Source organism: Tenrec ecaudatus, chromosome 4 (genome assembly GCF_050624435.1).
Source record: "Tenrec ecaudatus isolate mTenEca1 chromosome 4, mTenEca1.hap1, whole genome shotgun sequence".
NCBI classification, from domain to species: Eukaryota; Metazoa; Chordata; class Mammalia; order Afrosoricida; family Tenrecidae; genus Tenrec; species Tenrec ecaudatus.
Genome location: NC_134533.1, coordinates 20,606,361 through 20,629,194, shown reverse-complemented (window position 1 = coordinate 20,629,194; position 22,834 = coordinate 20,606,361). Strand labels below are relative to the sequence as shown.

Genomic DNA, 22,834 nt, shown 5'->3' with positions numbered 1-22,834 from the left:
ACCTCTCAGATTTCTCAATGAAGGGAAAGCATCTTGCAAATGCTGGACCCAATCCTCAGCAACCTTAGCGGCATCAAAATCACGAGACTTAGCATCCTTTATGGCTAATATTTCTTGATGGAGTTGTAGTAAATCTAAAGACTCATTAGCATTGTGCCAACTACCTTGAAGATGATTCTTCACTTTACTCCAGCGATGCTGACTGCTGTTGTATTGTTTAGGTGTAACACAGATCCATGTATGTACAGTATGGCACTGTAGACTAGACCTGGCCTTAAGCCTCTGTACCTCGACTCCAAAACAGATGACCATGTCATAAAGAGCATTTACTTTTTGTTCTAACTTCCTGTCCATATCTTTTTGAGTACCCAACACATTAGTCATTATATATATAATATATATATAATTATATATAATATAATATATAATATAATTATTTTTGGATAATTCACTTACAAAGTGTGTAGTTTGTATGTTTTGTGAAAGTATAATTGCAGCTAAAGTAATAGCAGTAGCAACTAAATATAGCTAATATACTTGCTATAAGCAAACCTACAAAACACTATGATCTGGTTAATGTTTTCTCAATCTCTTGTAATACCTGTAACCTTCATTCTGAATACCAAGGCCCAGTAATATTCACTGGCAGCATAACCAAAGAAGGTTGATACAAAATAGTAATGACAATACCTTCAGGGGTCAAGGTAATACAATTAGGCAAATTACAATTATTAAAAGACATGTTAAACTTAGAATTATCATGATCTATAGTAATATTCCCTGCCAAAAGTACATAACATGATGTTATGCAGTCAGTAATGTTTCCCTGTGGTTTGGAGGAAGGGCCCATAAGCTCCACATCCCCCAAAGTAGTCTCTATTTTCCACGTTGGCAGTATTTTTTTTTTTAGTATTGTCCTGGTTGCAGGACCAATCGATGATATATATCTCTTTTGTGATATTATACCGGATGGGCTTGTCCATGAGACACGATCTCTACAATATGGTTTTATTATTCTTTCAAGTCTCTAGTCCACAAGAAGAAAAAGGCTATGGAGAGATTACATTTTCTTCACCTAGTACAGGGAGGGCGTGAATCATTAACCCACACCCTGATTTCCAGACCTTCCCAGACAGCAGGATGTAAGAGGGGTGGATCAGGAACTTAAGCCTAGTACTGCGCGATGTCCCCAGAATCACTCTGAGGCAAATTACCATCTGCATGGTTTGCAAACTTCACCAACCTTTTCGGCAGCCACTACACTCCATCAGCATCCTACAGAAAAACACAAACATGCCCTCTTCCCCACATTAATGCCGGGTCAGGACCATGCCATGAGGCAAAACAAGCCAATGATATCTCTTCATAGGTTCTTCAATGTTTGTGGAATCATTTACAATCATTTAGATTCAACAGAGTAGTATAAAAATAATCTTTTAAGTCTAAAATGGTATTGCATGTATTGGCTGGAATAGCAGAGGGGGAAGGGAGCCCAGGCTGCAGGGCTTCCATAAGTTCCGTAGAATCATTAATCCTCCTTTGCTGTTTTTCCTTGCAAAGCAGCTGCTATAGCAAGCCCCTGAGTAAAGGAAGGTCCAATGTCCAAGCATAGTCTGATATAATCAGACAGGTTGCTTTTTTTTCTAAAACGTCTCAGCAGTGCTTGGCAGGCAGTATTTGCATTTTCAAAAGCCAATTGTTTAATTTTTTAATGCAATTCCTGATTTGAATTAGACAAAGGGACAAAAATACCAGATACTTGAAGGTTACATAGTCTAAAAATGATGGCAATGTTTTTCTTGGGAGAATATTTTCATTGGAATAATTAATTTTTTAAATACTCAAAATGGTTCAACTTCAAGCAGTAATGAACACAAGCAAAATTGATTTAATTCTTTAAATAAATATTCAGTAAAACCTCTCCGTACATACAAGTGAAAGAGTATGTAATACTTTCACACTCACGCGTACACACACACACACACACACACACACACACGCACACATTGTTCACACAAACAGCTTACATCTGCTGTATTTTGACAATTCTCATGAAACTCTGATTTCCACGACAAGTCGTTGCCTCCTGACAAACACGTTTGAGCCACCTGTTTCCAGTCTCCTGCCCAAAACACATTCTCTCCTATCGCGGCTTCTAAAAACTCCATAGTAAAAGGAGCCACAGGACCATTTTGAGAACAAGCAGATTTTAAATCTTTTATAGTTTGGAATGGAATGGGGGCGAACATTCACCGCTGTCCTTGAGTGTTTTGTGCACTAACCGGGTACATCCTGGAGTTTCTAAATCTTCTCCCTGTTCTGATGCACGAGCTTGCTCCCAGCCTACCACCATTGTTTCATCCCGGCAGGACTCCTGAGTCTATTGCACCGGGTCTCCACTCCCAAGTTGAAGCTTCTCAGATGCAGCAAAAATTCCTAAGCCATCGTAATAATGTACTGACTCGTCCTCTTACTGCTGCGCATCACCAGATAACTGTACGCATGAGCAAAGAGGAGATAACTGTGTTCAGCACATTAACTTGGCATCTCCAAGAACAAGAACAGAGTCAACAGCACAATCCTTCCAATAGGAAAAGAAAAGAAATGATAAAAATTAGGATGGAAATAATTGAACTAAATAGAGAAGTACAACGGGAAAAAATTAACAAACTACAATGTTGGTTCCTTAAAACAATCAACAAAACCAACATACGGCTAGCAAACCTAGCAAAGGAAAGGAAGAAGCAGATGCCACTATATAAAATTAGGGATGAAACAGGGGAAGTTAAAAGAGACTCCAATGAAATAAAAAGAGTAATGATGTATTACAATAAAAGACTATATTCCAACAAATTAATAATTTGGAGGTCATGGAAAAATACCTAGGAAAGGAATTTCCCAATATATCCCATATGGACATTAAGAACTTGAACAGAGCCCTAACAGTAGAAGAAATAGGTAAGGTCATCAAGGAATTCCAACCCAAAAAGCGCCAGCCCAGATGGTGTCACAAGAGAATTCTACCAAGCATTCAGATGAGGGCTGACACCAATCCTATGCAAACTCTTCTAGAACATGGAGCAGTGGCTCTCAACCTTCTTCATGCCATGACCTTTTAATACAGTTCCTCGTGTAGTGGTGACGCCCAACCATAACATTATTTTCCTTGCTACTTCATAATTGTAAATTTGCTACTGTTATGAATAGTCATATAAATACCTGATATGTGGGCTATGTTTTCATTGTTACAAATTGAACATACTTAAAGCATAGCGATTAATCCCCAAAACAGCATGTAATTATAGATTGTGAAATATTATTCCTAATTACAAATAAATTAAATTTTGTCTTGAAGCAGGGTGTAGCATGGGTAACAGTCCTCATACCAGGTACTCACGTGTGGGCATGTCAGCATATGGGCAGAAATACTTGGAGATGGATAGAGAAGCAATGTCTTGGTTCCTAAGACCATCGGAAATATGTGTTTTCCAATGTTGTTAGGAGACCCCTGTGATCCCCAAAGGGGTTATGGCCAACGAATTGAGGACCTCTGACATAGGCATAGCAAATGCCCACACCACTTCTATGAAGCCAGCATATCCCTGATCCCCATGCTGAGAAAAGGCCCTGAGAAAAGGCCCCACAAGGATAGTGAACTGCACATTGATATCTCACATTAGCATAGATTCTAAATCCTTCAACAAAATCTTGGCCTATGGAATCCAACAACATATCAGAAAAAAAAAAAACAAACTAAAAACATCGTGACCATTTGGGATTCATGTATACGTGCAGAGATGGTTCACCTTTTAAAAACAATTAAGATAATCCACCACATTAAAAAGAATAAGATCTATATGAACATAAAAATTTGTGAAGAAAAAGTGTTTGATAACATCCAACACCCATAATAAAAACTCTCAAGAAGACTGCCCTGGAAGGGGAACTCCCTAGTACATTAAAGTCCATCTGTAAAAAATCAATAGCCAAAATCATACTCAATGGAGAAAAACTGAAAACATTTCCATTTAACAGGGGATCCCTACAAGGATGTCCCCTATTCTCACTCTTATTCAATGTTGTGTTGGAAGTCCTAGGCAGGACCCTACAACAACAGAGAGAAATCAAGGGAAAACAAGTGGTATAAAGAAGAAGGGACACATGCTATTTTCAGGTAATATGAGTTTATATGTGGATAATTCTTAGGTGTCCACACTTGGATAGCTGGAGTTTAATGGAGAAGTAGGATACAAAACTAATAAGCAGAAATTCAATGGAATTCCTATATACCAGGGACGGGAATATCCCAAAATTACATCAAGTAAACATTCCCATTCAGAAAATTCATGCAAAAACTGAAATCCCAAAGAAAAAACCTAACCAAAAAACAAAACAAAAGACCTGTGTGAAGAAAACTACAGAACTTTCCTACAAGAAATCACTTGGGAAATACACACGTGGAAGAATATTTCATGTTCATGGAGCAGTGCAATCCAAATCCCATCAATTTTCTTCAATGAATTGGAAAAAATGTTTATGTACTTCATGTGGAGAGAAAAGAAACCCAGGATGGACAAAGAGCACCTGGAGAAGAAGGAGAAGAAAGTAAGTGGTGTTGCACTACCTGACCTCAAAACTTATGCTACAGCCACAGATCTCAAAGCAGCCTCAAACTGTACTGATATAATGATAGACACAGAACCAATGGATCACCACAGAAAAACCCAGAAATAAAAACATCTGCATACAGACAATTGGTTTTTTACAAAAGCCCCCAAAATATTAAATAGGAAGCAGATACCCTCTTCAATGAATGGTGTTGGAAAACTAGGATATCTACCTTCAGACAAATGAAACAAGTCCCATATGTCACTCTATGCACAAAAACAGACTCAAGGTGGATCAAAGACCTAGATGTAAAACCCCAATATCTCAGGATCATCATTGAGAAAACTGGGACAAATCTAGGCGATCTAGTGCAGAGAATACACAGGCTTTCAGAAATATCAACGAAAAAGTACTCCATGGAAGACAAACTAGATGAGAGACCTATTAAAAATAATTTATAGTTTATAAGGGGTCCATGAGAATGGGAGGGTTGGGGAGGAAGGGAAAAAACATGAGCTAATACAAAGGGCTCAAGCAGAAAGAAAGTGTTCTGAAAAGGATGAAAGCAACATATGTACAAATGAGTTTGATATAATTCATATGTGGATTATTATGGGCTGTAAAGCCTGCAATAAAATGATTTATAAGTAAAATAAAATTAAACGCTTGTGTACATAGAAAGATTTCATTGAAAGAATAAAAATAGAGCCCATAGACTGTGTGAAAATATTTAGTAATCACATAACAGACAGGACTAATCGATGAAATCTACAGTATTTTACAAAACTAGAAGAAGAAAACCAGTAACCCTCTGAGACAGTGGGCAAAGGACCTGAACAGAAGACTCACAAAGGGTAACACTTGAATGGCTAATGAACACATGAGTAAATGCTCCTGGTTACTAGCTGTATCAGAAATTCAAGTCAAAACAACCATGAGGTACCAACTAATGCCCATAATTATAGCCTAATTAAAAAAAAAAACAAATGAGAACAAAAAATATTGGAGAGGATGTGGTGAGAGAGGGATTCATCCCCTGCTGACTGAGTTGTAAATATGTACAGCCACTGGGACAGATGATATGGTGATACTGGAAACAGACGGCAATTGAGAGACATCATATGATCCAGCAATACCATTATGGGGCACATTCCCAAAGGAATAAGAAACAGATCATGAACAGACGTTTGTTTCTCCATGTTCAATGCAGCACAGTTCACAGCAGCAAGAAGCTGGAGACAGCTTAAATTCTCATCAGTAGAAGGTTGAATAAAAAAACGAACAAACAAAAATAACCTGATATGTACACGCAGTGCAATACTATGCAACCCTTTAAAACCGTGGCAGAATCATGAGACACCTTGAGACACGGAGAGTTCTCGAAGAGATTATGTTGAGCAAAGTTAGTCAAACACAAAAGGACAAAAGTCCCCTGCTGTAGGGACAAGCATCAGAAAGAGCATGAGCTCAGGCAGGTAGGACACCCAGTTTTCTGGCTAAAGGGCCAGACAGCCTGGCAGATCATTCCCAATAAACCATACACCGTCCACTCCCGTTGCTTGACCACAGGGCACCTAGGGTCAGCCAGCAATGGATGGCCTAGGAAGGGGAGGGGAAAGTTGTCTACTGAGGGGCTGTCATGTAAATCTATGATAAGCCACTAAACCAGCACCACCCCATGTAGAAAGCCCTGTCAGGGGGCTAAGAAACACAAATGGGGAAGACGACTCTTCAGAGAAAGGGAGAAAAAACATCTAGCTCAGTGGTTCTCAACCTTCCCAGTGCCGCAACCCTTTCATACACTTCCTCATGTTGTGGTGACCACCCAACCATAAAAGTATTTTCGTTGCTACTTCATCACCGTCATTTTGCTACGGTTATGAATCAGGCATCCCCTGTGAAAGGCTCATTCGACCACCAAAGGAGTCACGACCTGCAGGTTGAGAACCACTGGTCTAGGGGACAGCCAGTCATGTCTACTGGTAGGAATAATGTGGGGAGAAAGAACGATTTTAAATGCTTTTGGGGACACCAGGGGGGAGGGTGACCGGTGGTATGCAACCAATGGGCCACATTGATCTCAGGAGTCCTGGGACAGTAAGCCGGGTGCCTGGATCTGTGGGGCACATGGCATGCTTCAGAGCTTATTCCAGTGGGATCTCAAGCATGAACTCCATGGAATGAAATGGACTCAGACACATTTATTCCTTGAGGAGTTAAGTCGGAACATATGTGGTGTCTGAGGAAGCGGAAGACAGCTGTCCCAACAACTGAGGACTGTTGATAACCGGACAATCAGGGTCCCGCTTTATCAACCCCCTACATGCTATGTTAAGATATGTATCATTCTGGAAAATGGGTGATGGATATTCTCCTTCATTTTTTTTCTGTTGATAGTAGCATGTATTTCAGAGGTGTTATGTCATGGGGGTTCACCCTATAGAAGTTGTGTTAGTTGTTTTTCAGAAAATGAAATCCAGAATTTATGAGTCTATCAGGACAGCAAACATAACAAGGCCAAGGTGGGTGGGTATGGGGAGGGGAGGGAGGAGTTAGTACCTGGGGTGGGAGAGGAAAAAAGAGGATGATATCAGGGAGACCTGGAAGGAAAAATACGTAGGGAAACTGATTATGGAAGCAATTATACAGTTCTGTTTGACAAGATTGAACTATGGGATGATATGCCATACACATTAACCCCAAGTAATAAGAAATTAAAAGGAAAACAAAAACCATATATTAGGAACGGATTTGGGGCTTGCACTAAATCCTAGCTCTAAGTCAGTGGTTCTCAACCTTCCTAATGCTGTGATCCTTTAATACAGTCCGTTATGGTGACACCACCCCAACCACAAAATTTTCATTGCTACTTCATAACTATAATTTTGCTACCGTTATCAATTGGGCAACCCCTGCGAAAGGGTTGTTTGCCCTCCAAAGGGGTTGCGACCCACAGGTTGAGAACTTCTGCTCTAACTTTAAAATAATTAGTTCTCATATCATGGCCACACTCGAGAGTCACCCACAGGAAGAAAACTCAGAAGATATGGGTGTGGTAGCAAAACGTGGTGAAGAGTGTAGATTGTGTCTGACTAGCAGATAAAATAGCGTCTGGGGTCTTAAACTTTTGATTCTAACAAGCAGCCATCTAAGTGAGATGTCAAATAAGTCCCCATGGAAGAAGCACACTATCTTTACTCACGAAAGGGTTATGGTTGCTAAACAGAGAGCTTTGGAGAGATGAAGATACATGGTCAAAGGCACAGATCTGGCTGGTACAGTTAAACCTTTGTCAATAGGCCACCCCTACAATGCATGCTGGGCCTGACCTGGTTTCCTAAATGGTCTGTGTCTTTGGTTTGTATTGCTGTGTTGGGCTTTTGAGTGACCATATCAGGATGTGTCTCTCAAAAGAGTCATGCCACCAGAGGTCACCCTCTTGAAGTTGTTATCATGTGTTTCTGTTTTTCAATATATGAATCCAGGATTGATGAACATATAGAGACAGCAAGTCGGCTAAGGGTTTGCGGTGGGGGGAGGGAGTTCACTGGTGGATGCGGGGGAAGGGGTGACAATGTCAAGGAGTCCATGTAGAAAAAAATGTTTGGAAATTGCTTTTGGTAGCAATTGTATGATTCTGCTTGATGTGATTGAACTGTGCAATGACTTGATATATATTTCTATTAATCAAACAAAACTATTGTAATACCAGACATGTTAAGACACAAAGACAAAGAAGAAATACATGAGAATGTGCACTATAAATATCTGTTTATGTTAATGATTATAGTTTTCTTCTTTTATTTAAGCCATTTTTCAAAATTTTAACTGAAAAAGTAGCTTAATATATTTTCATGTGAAAAGTGTGTTTTATGTTCAGACTTGTGTCATAAAATGCATTTGTTATGTAAGAAACACCATGTGTCTGTTAGTTTGTTTTACTGTGGTGACTGCTGTGTCACAGTAGTAGTGAAACTATGTCACTGATATTTGAAAGGCCAGCAGGGTTACCAAAGTGAACGAGTTTCAGTGACGCTGCCAGACAGCATAGAGTAAGAAGAAGAAATCAGTTATCCACTACTAAAAATAAGCCACTGACAATCTGAAGAATAACAACATCCCATCATCGGACATCGTCCTGGATAAGGCCCTTATATCAAAAGGCACTCAAAATATGACTGAGGAAGAGCTGCCTTCTCAATGGGACTCGGCCATAAAGATGGGGATGGAGTAAAGCCTGTGTAAACACATTGAGACCTTCATTTGCTGGTGGGAAGAAATGATTACAAACATCTATAAATATTTTAAATTGTGACATGTGAAGTATGAATCTCTGAAAATTGGAACTTGCGAAAGATGAAATGGTGTTAGTGCACTGAAATGGACTGGTGCTGGTGAGACAGAATCAGAGAGTCATATGACTGACTATGCATCAATGTTAGGCATGGAACATGAGTGGATATTTCTCCAGCTGAATGTGTGTCTAGAGTTTTCAGCAAGCATCTACTACATATTCCAAAAACACAGAGAAAATTAGAGTAATTTACTACATACTTTCTTAGTTATGACTATGGTATTGGTATCTTAACTAATGTGTTGGTGAGAAACATGTGTTTAATATTCCTCTCCTCCTTTTTTCAGACAGGGAGAGAGAAAGAGTTGCACCTTAAATTATTATGTTTATATTTAAGATAAATAACTGTGTCCTTAGTTGGTCACATACACTTTCAATTGCTCCTAATTTAAAAAAAAATGATCAAGTTGATTTCATGAACTTCACTGCACAAAAATAAGTAGACATCAATTATTTAGGACTAATTATATAATAAGGTCTTTAATTTTGAAATGCTAGATTCCCTCCCTGCCCAGGTGGCTTGACATTCATTCAAAATACACAACTTGAAAATTTGGAAATACCCACTTTGAGATACTTGGATTTACTAGCTGTTTGAACAATTTGTTTATTTTCTAGCCATGTCTGTGCACTTAATTATACTTGTGCCAATAAAGAAATTCTTGAGACATCATAAAATTGTTATAATTTTAAGCATACCAATTATCTCTCAGTACATTCATGCTAGTTTTGCTATTATTATTTTGCTAATGAGAGTGTTCTAAAGCAGAAACGGTACTCTAACAATTTCATTCCGAAGTGTTAACAGTATTAAATGATTTGAATGTTCCCATTGAGTTCCATTGAGAGAGAGGCTGATTGAAATGCAATGTTTGAAGATGAGGATGAGTCAGACCACCTGTTCAAACTGTGTTTGTTGACACAGGAGAGCGACCTGAAAGATAAAGATATGTTGTCTTTACATTTCTTTCTTTCTTTTTTGCTTAATCTCATGAACTTCTCATGCCAAGTGTACTTGCCAAAAATGTAATCTATTCTTCTGTGCCCAATGTCTTCCCACCCTTCTCTATTCTTCTCCTCTTCCACAACCTTTATTCCAGCCAGATTCATCCCTTGTTCTGTTCCCAGGACATCCGTTCCCAGTCATGATCTTGCAGGTGGCTGATTTCATTGGTCTACCTAATTATATACAAGGAACCCTGGTGACACCAACATCATGTGCTTGGCTGCTAACTGGGGCTCTGATCCCACCCAGAGGCCTTAAAGGAGAAAGATCTGATGGTCTGCTCCCTGAGATTAATTGCTTTTGTGTGGAGCCAGTATGTGGGGACCTCCAAAATCTGTGCCTAAATAAAACTAATTTGAACATGGAAAGTAAAATTAAGACCAGATCATCTCCAGTGGTGACAGGGACATTAATATGAGCAGCAGTTAGTGCCATTTGGCAGAGAAATGCATCTGAGATTAGAGCCCCATTCATACCTGCAGGGTCAGACAGGTTTATGTGCTGCTCTTCCCAATAGACTTCCTTTGAGCATAGGCATTACGTAGACAATTCCCCAGACTTACACAGGGTGCTATATTTCACAAAAATTTCAAAGCAATTTTTGGTCTTAACTGATTTTAATTTTGGCTAAATCTACATTCCTGTACCCCCTCCCCTGCCCCCTCAATCCCTGCTGGATGTTTCCCTGTAGAATAAAGATGTCCCTCCCCTTGCATCCCTGAGGATTTCAGTGGGTATGTAAAGCTGACGTCCTTTGCAAGGGGGTAGCATATCTTAGAGATATTCAGATTTAGTATATATTTGTAGCCGAATTATCCTAGGGTATATTGAAATGACTGGTTGGTGACTTTTTATATCCCGCCTGCAAAATTTGTGCACTACAGGAGAATTGAGAGAGTATCTCATGGGGAAATGCTTCCTGATTCTGCCCAGCATTATTTCAGAAGACACTGAAACTCCATGAGCGGTGAATGATCCAGCTGCTCAGGTTTGAGGAGAGCACACCAGTCTTTTTGAACTGATCACAGGCTTTTTGTGGCTATTCTGTGTTCTTTCATAGCATCATACAATTCTCTTGCAGCATAAAGTAAATTCGATGAGGATGAAAATGCTCTTGAGTGAAAATGTACATTACTAGCAGGCAGCCTTTCATTGGAGGACGGTGACCCAAAAGTGGAGGGAATGTTGAAGCTGGCAGTGAATCTGGTGCTAAAATATTGTCTTTCACCAATAACTTTCCTTACGCTCCAATTCTACAATAATGAAGAACTTTCCATATGTCATTAAAAATACCCGCTTACAATAGACTGCATATGTCTCTTTCAACTAAGGTAAGTTGGTAGCATTTTATTTTGACAAATGAGTCAGAGAAATTCATCTGTGGTGGACATTATACATTTTTCATAAGAGGAGCTATTCTTACTCTACTGAGATAAAGACAACCTGCAAGGTTTTATTTATTCTATCAGGAAAATCACGTAAACATTTAAATATATATATATGCAAAAATTTTGTTAATTCATGTTAATAAATGCCCTAAGTTAGCCAATCAAGCATCAGAGTAATTTATTTTCATCTCATGATTTGTCCAAATTGAAGTTTTATCTGATCATTAACCCGATAAATTTAGACACTGCCTTTTGTTTTGTTTTGTTCCACTTGCTTATTTCACTTGAGTATATTTGTGTGTGTGACAATCTCAGTAGTTTTTATACTAATCTCTCACTGAAAGAAGATAAGATGAAAATGTGAAATAATAAATGTGATATCAACTGTGAAAGAAAATGGGGTATTAAATCTTACCTCGTACATTCCTCAATATATTTCTAAATTCTGTACCGATATTCCAGTGGAATAGAAGAGAGAAAAGGAGCACTAAGAAGTTAAGGAAATTCTTGAATTGGTCAGTTCATTTTAAATCCTTTAATGTTTCCTCTTCTGGCCACGTAGGCAAACGTAGACTAACAACTATTTCAGTAATGATGAGCTCACGCCTTTCAAAGAACATTTCCTTACTATGTCTAAGGACAATACCTGTTACTTGTTTTTTTAGCACCTTTTCTGGCTGCCCAGAATGTTGTTATTGTCTCCAATACTTTTGTTAAGGGTAATGATCATAATAGCATGTCCCCATTCAACGTGGGTCTGAAAAACTGTTTTGTATTAAATACCGATGACTGTCTAGAAAATAAGGAGGTAGCTTTTTTTTTTAATTGTTGAGAATTGTCCAGGTATGCATGGGTGATGTGAAAGACTCTTATTTTACACAGTCTTTGGGTCTGAAGATTCAAAACAGTTTCCCTAATCCATTACTCCTTCACACCCATGCCCCTTACGCATATCCCACTAAACTCTTAAACATGGGGTGGAGCACCAGATAGAGGCAGATCAGCATATCTAGTGTCTGATGCCCATGGAATGGAAGGAAGACAGGGATTGCTACTCCAGAAAGAGTGACAGTCTCAGCAACGCACAGGACCTGTTCTACTCTGCCTGTATGGCCACAGGGGTCAACATGGACTCAACAGCAGTGAGTTGTGTTTCATTTTTATATCCACAGACTTTGCCTTTCTGACTCAGAGATATTACTCAACCCCTCTTGGTTCAAATCTCCCTCTCTTTTTAATTGTTATGGCTATCTAAAATATATGAAACATACGCAATATAATTACTCCTCTGAAATTATACAGTCCAATCATTTTTAGTATAATTTCAAAGTGTGCAACCATCATCACAGTAAATTTTAGACCATTTTAGTCACCCCACTTAAAAAAACCTTATCATTTATCGATTATTACTTCCTGGAGGAACAATTTAACTTAATAAAGCATTTCTTCTTTTAAATTATTCATCAGCCTATTAATACAAAAATTATTTTAAAATAAATTTGTTTGGCTAAATATATACATTTAGAAACTCAAAATTATACATTCTTGAGAACTAAGAATTTTCATTAGTTCTGAAAAGGAACACAGAGATGAATAGAAACTACTAAGCCCCATTGCTGCTGAAATAGTTATGACATATAGTGAACCTACAGCACCTTATTGGAAACGCTGCCTCACTGTGTTTTCAAGACTATCAGTATCTGTGGAAGCAGATGGCCACAGACGCCTGGTATGTTTGAGCTGGAGACCTTCAGTTAGTCACCAAGTGCGTAAGGACAGTGTAACCAGGCCTGCCAATAACACTCAGCCAAAGCTTTGCATCTTTTTAGCTACAGTCAAGCGTGGAACATTTTCAGCCTGATAATTATTTTTCTTGAAAATGAAGTTATTATAGGAACAAATTGAGACTTTGATGTGACTAAGTTTTGAATCATACTAAAACATGGAATTGGTTTCTCATATATGGCTCATTTTTAATGTCACACATGCCATCTCTTTGCTATCTACATATTCAAAGATTATCAACTGCACAGATTCTAATTTATATATCACTGAAGGATATGGTTTCCAGGTGACCTTACAAGAAGTCATTATGTTTTTTAGAAAGAATATGTGCTGCAGATTGTGTGACTCCACTGGGTGTGCTTTATAACAGAATTAAGCAGCCCTGGGAAGTCCATTCTTCCTATTCCACCCCTCTCCCTAAGGTCATTGTTCCTGGTTAATCAAAAGATTTAGGGCATATGTGAGTCTTTCATTCATTTAGACTTTGTGACAAATAACTGCATTGGTTACATTTGTTACAATTTTCTTTTTTAATCATTATACTGGGGGCATGTACAACTCTTATCATAATACATCCATCCATCCATTGTGTCAAGCACATTTGTATATTTGTTGCCAACATCATTTTCAAAACATTTTCTTTCTACTTGAGCCCTTGGAATCAGATTCTCATTTTTCCCCTCACTTGCCAACCTTCCCTCTCTCATGAACCCTTGATAATTTTTTTTTTTCATGTCTTACACTGAACAATGTCTCCCTTCACCTACTTCTCTGTTGTCCATCCCCCTGGGAGGGGCGTTATAGGGAGATCATTGTGATTGGTTCCACCATTTTCCGTCCACCTTCCCCTTACCCTGATATGGCTACTCTCAATATTGGTCCTGTGGCTACTCTCAATATTGGTCCTGTGGGGTTATATATCTCAGATTCCCTGTGTTTCTAGCTCTTTTCTGTACCTTTGTACATATTCTGGTCAGCTGGAATTGTAAAGTAGAATTCAGGTCTTAATAGTAGCGTGGAGGAAGCATGAAATCACTAGAGGAATGTTGCATGTTTCATCAGTGCTATACTGCAAACCCCATTGGCTCACTGTACTGTACCCTGAGAGGCTCGCTATACTGCACCGTGAATCGGTCAACTCCTTCCTGTGACCCTACTGTGAGAGCCTTTTCATTTCTGCACACATCTGTTTAGAAAAAATATGAAAACGCCAATTTCTTTAAGAAGCTATCATTAATTCTTAAAAAAAGTACTTTCCTTTACCTTTACAGACTTGAATGTTTGCATATTTTATAGCTTTTCCCTTAACGTATGAGGTAGAAATAAGAGAAGAGAATGCTTTTGCTATTACTTTTCACAACTCCAATCTCTAAATGGAATATCTTCTTTGGCTGAGTACTTTTTTCATGTAAACAAACCTACATTGGTCACTTAGGGAGCTAGTGTGTGGCTGACCCAAGCCCTGGTATTTTCAATCTCCTTCTATGAGTGTGTGAGCTGGAGTAGGGATAGGGAACACTGAGCAAGACTTGAGGCCTTTGAATTCTGATATCAGGAAACAATATTGAACATGCTGCTTTCAGAAGAAGAAACAAATCTGCTTAAATAAGTTCACCCAGAATGTTCTCCATACCAAAGATGGTGAGAGTCCATGTCACATTCGTTAGCCTTGTTGTCTGGAGAGACTGCTTCTTGGAAAAGTACATCAGGTTTGGTGAAGTAGAGCAGCAGAGAAAAATCAAAAGACTTTCAAGGAGAGGAATTGACACAGTGACTATAGAAACTTAATGTGATGCGCACACTGCAAACAGGGCAACCTTTGTTCTCTTAGGTTTAGGATCGCTACCAATCTAGACATCCAGCAACAGCAAATGCAACTTTCAATCTTTATACTCATGACAAAGAAGACAACATTCTGGATATACCCAAGTTCAGCCATTCAAACAGGTGTTTTAAGCATATTTGAATTTTCTGAACATTCATTCTCATATAATTCAGTAAAGGTGATCCAAATCATGCTGAGATAAAAGATTTTTTAATGTATACATACTGTAAACACCTATTTAAAAATCTGCAACACAATTTTTTGTATAAACTAAATTAAATAGGCAAATGTGCAGGCAACACTTGCCCATGCCAACAAATTTGGGAAACATTTATCTAGCCAATCGATAGAAAGTGAATCACATTTGTGGGTAATCCAAAGAAATGTGATACAATGGAATATGGAAAGCATCGGAAAATATTCTTAGTATCACATAATAGAATGATTCTGCTGACGATAAATAAAAAATTATTTCAGTAGTCTGTATATGCGTCACTTCCAGGAAATCAAGTAGGGTTAAGAAGGAGGTAGAATGAAGGATGTCATTGTGGGTGTCAGGGGAACCTTACCTGAAAACAAAGAAGGTCGGTGTGACATTGATTATGTGACGGCATTTCATTTTGCAGATCATAACAAGTTACAGATAACATTGAGAAGAATGTGGGTTCTAGAACTCTGACTTCTGCTCATTGTACACCTATACATAGATCAAGAGATAATCATTCAAACAAAACAAGGAATTACTACACAATTTGAAATCAGGAAAGGAGTACATCAGGGTAGTAACCTTTCACCTTACTTATTCAGTATGTAAACAGAGGAAATCATGCGAGAACGTGAACTACTTAAACCAGAACACAGGCACAGCAGAGGGGCAGACGCATTAACAGAGGGAGATTGGGGTAATCAGATGGAGCAACCTTGCTTACTGACAATGAAGAGGAGTTGGGAGAACTGACTGATCATGATCAAAGGCTACAGTGGGTGATGAATTAAATATCACATGATGAAAACAACAATTTTCACAACTGGACCAATAAGCAACATAGTTGGGTGGGGGGAAAAGTGGTTGTTAAAGATTTAATTGTCTTATATTCATATGAAAGCTGGACAATGAGTAAGGAAAAAAGAATAATTCACCCTTTGTAATGATTATTTTGGTGAAAAATGCTTAATATCATGTGAATTGAAAAAGAACAGGTTGCTCTCTTAGAAAAGTACAACTTGAATGTTCATTATAAATAAAAATAACAACAATCTTTTGCGCATGTGGGGCATGTCATCAGAAGGTACCAGTTACTGCAATAAGACATCATGCTTTCCCAAGAGAGTGAGTGAAACGATGGAACGTGAAGACCCTCCAAGAGATGGACTGATGCATTAGCTACAATCATGGACTGAAGTCCAGCAGAGCTGTGAGACAGGCGCAGTATCGCACTGTGTATGAAGGAAGGAACCAGCTAGAACGCACCTAACATGAAAATAGTACATGTGGAGGACAGCAATGTTTTCTTCATGATTAAGATGAAATTTGACTTTTACTTTAAGGTTTACTCTTAAAATTGAATAAAATGGAACTAAAATACTTCTCCATATTTTCCAGTGCTGTATGTTGTTTCCATTTTTTTCATTTTACTGCTATTTCAATGGGTGTAGATTGCAGAAGAAAGAAAAATGCATACTTAATTTCATTATAAATTTATTTCACAATAGTATTATAAAATCAGAAATATGTTAAAAAGCAACAAAAGTAGATTAATTTCATAAAGAATAATTTATACAAATACTATTGCATGCTAGTAAATTTATTAATTGGCTATTACTGTCATTATGATGTTAATTTTTCATCCAAATTCATGTCTGTTTTATTTTCAGATACAAGATCATTTGTTCATATCACACAACAAATTGACAAACATGGAATTCCAGAGAAATATCTCAGAATTCATTCTTCTGGGACTTTCTTATGACAAGAACGTACAGATATTCTGCTTTGTTCTATTCCTATTTTGTTATCTTTCTCTCTTGGTTGGAAATCTTCTCATCCTTATTTCCATTCTCAGCAGCTCCCTTTTTTACCAACCAATGTACTATTTTCTCAGCCACTTAGCCTCTCTGGACATCTGCTATACTTCTAGTGTCACACCCAAGTTGATTACTGATCTGTTATTTGGAACAAAATCCATCTCCTATTACAATTGCATGTTACAGGTCTTTACCATGCACTTCTTTGGCAGCATTGAGATCTTCATTCTTACTGCCATGGCCTTTGATCGCTATGTTGCCATCTGCAAACCTCTCCACTACATGATCATCATGAACAGAACAAGGTGCCATCTTATTGTCTTAGTTGCCTGGGCCGGTGGGGCTGCCCATGCCTTTCCACAATTGTTTATGGCAATCTCCTTACCCTTTTGTGGGCCTAATGAAATTGATCATTATTTTTGTGATGTCTTCCCTTTGTTAAAAGTTGCCTGTACTGATACCCATATCATAGGTGTTCTTTTGGTTGCCAATTCAGGGATGGTGGCCTTCGTGACTTTTGTTGTCCTAGTTGGTTCTTATGTGATTATATTATTCACCTTAAGGAATCACTCAGCAGAGGGCAGACGCAAGGCCCTGTCTACCTGTGGCTCTCATGTCACTGTGGTGTTCTTATTTTTCACTCCTGCAATATTTATTTACCTTAGACCTCCTACCACTTACCCCGAAGATAAAATATTTGCACTATTTTATACCATCATTGCTCCTACGTTCAATCCTTTAATCTATACCCTGAGAAATACAGAGATGAAAAATGCCATGAGAAAAGTTTGGTGTCAAGGTTGTTTTCAAAGGAAGCACACAATTAATTGAAGAAGTCTTCCAACTGGACAATTTTGTAAAATATAGTGGCTGGGTGTGAAATTAAATATTATAGACTTCTCTTACTTAATGTATTCTATTTTATTATGAAAGGACTAAACATAGGAGGTGTGCTATGCTAGTTATTGTCATTGCTAAAATATGTAAGAAAATAAAAAGAAACTTAGTTAATTGCGTGGTTTGCTAATAGAGTGAAAAAAGCATTTATTGAATAAAAAGAATTCTGGGTTACACCAATCAAGATGACACTATTCAACCAAAGAATTATCGTGCTAACATTTTTAATGATAATTTTATTTAAAAATGTAGGGCCAAAACTACTGGGTGACATATATTTTGTGGGTTTGAAGATGTTAAAAATCTGTAATTTATGGAATAATTTTTAATTATTCTTGCTATATTCTCTCACATTATGTAAAGTAATTTTAGGAATTTGTTGATATATATTTATATTTAGGTATCCTTATCCAGCAGTGGACTCAAATTACTAATTCTTAAAATTTTATTTGGTTTCTTAGAATAGTCAGTTTTAACATGGATCATAGGTATCTGTCATAAATCATTAAAATAATTTATGATGAATGAACTTTTAAAGGGAATCTACCCATATATATTTAATATTATGTTGATCTCTTCCTATATGTGATCCATGGACTCAATGGTGGAAGGGACCCTTAGGTTATAGTATTTGGCTTTTATGTTAGAATCAAGATTGTCTGATTTCCTTGCTGTTCCTTGACTCAAACTTGACCCTCTACATTGCTCTCTATAAAGGAAAAAATAAAACAAAGCAAACCAAAACAGAAACCAGGTCTGCGGCTATTCAATGGATTCCAATTCATGGTAAACCCCTGCGTTACAGAGTAGAATGGGATTTTCTTGACAGTATTCTTTGTGGAAACAGGTGGTCAAGCCTCTTTTTAATGATGTTGCTGGGTGGGTTCACACTGCAAAGGTTTGACTTTAGCTGGTGGTCAGAAACTGCCTATACCACCAAACGTTTCCTGGCAAAATACATTTCACTAAATAATATAAAAATCTTTAAATTAATTTTTAAATACTTTTATTGGGGACTCTTGCCGCTCGTCACAACCCATACATTCCACCAATGTGTCAATCACATTTGTACATAATTCGCCTTCATCATTTTCTAAACATTCTCTTCCTACTTGAGCCCCTGATAGCAGCTTCCCATTTCATCTCCCTCGCTCCACCACCCATCCTCCCTCATGATCCTTCATAAGTTATAGATTATTTTTTCCATATCTTGCATCATCTTCTGTTGCCCCTCACCCACTTTTCCATTATTTGTCCCCCTGAGAGGTTTCTAGTTTGATCCTTGTGATTGATTCCCCCTTTCTCCCAACAGCCTTCCATAATCCTCCTGGTATCTCTCTTCTCCTTGGTGGTCCTGAGGGGTTTATCTATCCTGGATTCCCTGTGTTTCAGGCTCTTATCTGTAGCAGTGTGCATGCTCAGGTCTAATCTCATTTGTGAGGTACAATTGAGGTCATGATAGTAGAGTACATGAAGCACCAGAGAACTAGAGGAAAGTTGTGTGTTTCCTTGGTACTATACTGCACCCTGACTGGCTCATCTCTTCCCTGTGACCCCAATGTCCATTTGCAACCTTAATTCTTGGCATATAGATATGAGCTCATAGTTCTATTCCCCCTTAATTACGTATTTGTTTACTTAAGTACATACCTATATTTAGGCCTCTATAAATGTACTTTGCCTGCTGGTTCTTTCCTGACTTTCCTTTTTACTTCCCTCATCCCACCATCATGTTTGGTCTTTATTTGGGTTTAGCAATTCCACACTGCTGCATTGCCCTTGATTGAGCCCCACTAGGCATCCTACGACCTTTCTTCCATTGATTTTAGTTCAGTTGCTGTTCCCTTGTCCAGGGTTTAGCCCCAACCCCCATCTCCTTTCTTCTCCTGTATCTTCCAGGAACCATAGGTCCCATTCTTTCAACTCTGAATTATTTATCCCAACTATCTTATCTAGATAGACATGCAGATATGTTAATAAGTGCAAAAGCCAGGCAAAGCCAAATAAAACAACAAAGGAAGTCAAGATCAACAAAACTAAAACAACAACAGCAGAATGCAAAAACAAAATTAATATAACAAAAAGAAAGCCACTGACAAAAATTTAAAAGCCTAAAAATATTTCAAGGTGTGTTTTTTGGCCTTTACGAGTGTTTGCCAGTCTTGTCAATGGGTGCCACACTGTCTCCCAAATCTAATTTTGGTATTCCCCCTGGATTTCATCAGTCTGCTCCCCCTGCTGCTCTGCTTCAGGCCCTTAGTGCCTCGTCCCACCATGATGGGGTCAGACCTTGCACTATTCCCGTACTGTGTGTCCAGTGCTGTCTCCATAGCACCATGGTTCAGTGAGGGACACTGTGTCCTGTGGTGTGGCCCACTCTACAGCCCTCCAGGTGCATTGTCTCCTCCAAGCAGGAACATTATCCTCAGGGCTTGATGGACAATATGTCCTCTCCTACCTCTCCATCCCTTTGCCTTTCTCCCATGTGCTCTAATCCGACCCTCCCCAGTCCCTAAACTGTAGCCCCAGTGCTGTCCTCTGAAGTGCATTCTTCTGAGAGTGGGGGTGACAACATAGTCAAGATTGGTTGTGGTACCGTGGATCTCTCTATGGGTTCCTTGATACATACCGGTACGCTGCAGTCATGTCTTGCATGTCTTGGCACATTAGGTTGAAGCCTGTTCTCTCTCCTCCTATGGAGATATAAACAATACCCTTCCTTTGGGTGGATTAGTGCCCTGCTCCCTGTACCCACTGTGTCTTTTTCCTTTTATCCTCCTCTTTCTTTCCCCCTCTTAATTGGTTGGCTGCATACGTATGCCTGGATTGGGTTTGGCCCCTACCATAGTTCCGGGCTCTCGCTCCAGGAAGGATGATATCCTATTCGTATCGGGATAGCATTAAACTTGTATAGTGCCTTGGGCAGAACTGGCATCTTTACTATATAGAGCCTTCCAATCAATGAGCATGGGATATTCTTCCATTTGTTGAGGTCACTCTTGATTTTTGTCATAGTATTCCATAGGCTTCGTCTTAAAAATTTCATTTTTTAGCCATGTATATCCCTAGATATTTTAATTTTTGCTTGGCTATTGTAAAAGATACCAACTTTTTAATTGCCTCTTCTGTGTTCTTGTCTGATGTGTACAGTAATGCAATAGATTTCTGTTTATTGATCTTGTATCTTGCTACTATATATTTCATCTATTACTTCCAACACTCCACTCATGGAATTTGGGGGATTTTCTATGTACAAAAACAAATCGTCTGTGAATAATAGTTTTGCCTCTTCCTTCCCTAAGCAAATACCTTTAGTCTCTTTGTCTTATGTTGTTAGCTAGGGCCTCCAGTATGATGTTAAATTGGAGTGGGGACAAGTGGCATCCCTGTCTGGTCCCCTTTTTCAGTGGAATTCTTTTAATCTTTTCTCCCTTGATTACCACATTGCATGTTGGTTTTTCTTATATAGCTTGTATAATAATGAGGAATTTCTTGAGTGTCTTAAATAGGAATGGGTGTTGGACATTGTTGAATGCTTTTTTCTGTTAATATTATCATGCGGTTCTTATAATTTTTCCTGTCTTTCTGACAAGTAATACCAATGGTCTTTCGAATGTTGATATCTGATATGAATCCCCGGTATGAATCGTACATCCCTGGTATGAATCTGACTTGGTCATAGTGAATTTTTATATGCTGTTTTATTCAATTGTCTATTAATTTGTTAAGGATTTAGCATCGATCTTCTTTAGGGATAATGATATATACTTCTCAATTATTGTGGGATCCTTGTCCGCTTTAGGCATAAGAGTTAGAGTAGCTTCATAGAAAGACTGGGAATTTTCCATCTTTGTCTATGTTCTGAAATAGTTTGTATAGGATTGATGTCAGTTCTTCCCTGAATGTTTGGTGGAATTCTCCTGTGAAGATATCTGACCTGGGGAATTTTTTTGGTAATTTCTTTATAACCTTGTCTATTTCTTCCATTGCTATGGGTCTGTTGAGGTTCTTGACATTCATTTGGGATATAGTCGAGGGAGGGATTGTATCCGAGTATTTGAACGTGTCTTCTGAGTTGTTGAAATCATTAGAGGACAAGCCTTCATAGTACTGTGTGTTTATCCTTTTGAATTCATTAGAGTCCATTGTAATGTCCCCTGTTTCATCCCTCATCCTTACTATTGAAATTTGTTCCTTCCTTTCTTAGGTTACATTTGACAATGGTCTATGAATTTTGTTAATCCTTTCAATGAGTCAACTTTAGCTGCATTATTATTTTCCATAGTTTTCTTGTTTTCCCTCTCCAGTATCACAGCTCTGATTATTATACTACTTTCCTTTTGCTATTAGGAAGATTGTTCTGTTAACTCTGCTCTAATTAATGTAATTTTTGTGCCAGCCTATCCACCAAAAATCTCTCCTCCCTTTTCATGTGTGCTTATATTAGTATCAGCTTGGCTAAATGGCTTGGCTGTATCCCAAAGGTTTGGGGTTTCCTTTTTTCATTCTCATTGGTTTTGGGAAAATTCTTGATTTCATCTTTGGTTTGTGCCATTACCCACTCCTTTTGTAATAGAGAATTATTCATCCTCTCGTTCTTTACCCTTATTTTCTTCATTGCTCTTCTGTTTATTTCCAGTCTTATGGTACAGTGATCAGAAAGAGATGTCTGTATAAGCTTGTGCTTGAATTTACTCTGAATAGACTTGTGTCCACCATTTGCCCTATCTTTGAGTAGGTGCTATCGGACTTGAAAAGAATGTGAATTTTATTATATTTGAGTGGAAACCTCTGAAAATATCTGTCAGGTCAAGGCGTCCAATTGTGATGTTTAGATGTGTACATTCCTTGTTGAGTTTCTCTCCCTGTGATCTGTATTTTTCAGAGTGATTTAATGAAGTCACCTACTATAATTGTTGAGCTTGTGATTTCTTTCGCCATCTTTG

The 22,834-nt window shown here is 38.3% G+C and overlaps 1 protein-coding gene across 1 annotated transcript; it reads left to right on the top strand.

Moving 5' to 3' along the window:
* The first annotated feature begins 16,883 nt into the window (after positions 1–16,883).
* Positions 16,884–17,822, top strand: LOC142446495 (olfactory receptor 4P4-like). The gene has a single exon (XM_075548243.1). It carries the CDS (start codon positions 16,884–16,886, stop codon positions 17,820–17,822), a length of 939 nt encoding a protein of 312 aa, XP_075404358.1.
* Positions 17,823–22,834: the final 5,012 nt, after the last annotated feature.

Excerpts from the sequence above, each read along its gene's own strand:
- LOC142446495 (XM_075548243.1), top strand. The coding sequence starts at position 16,884 with ATGGAATTCCAGAGAAATATCTCAGAATTCATTCTTCTGGGACTTTCT.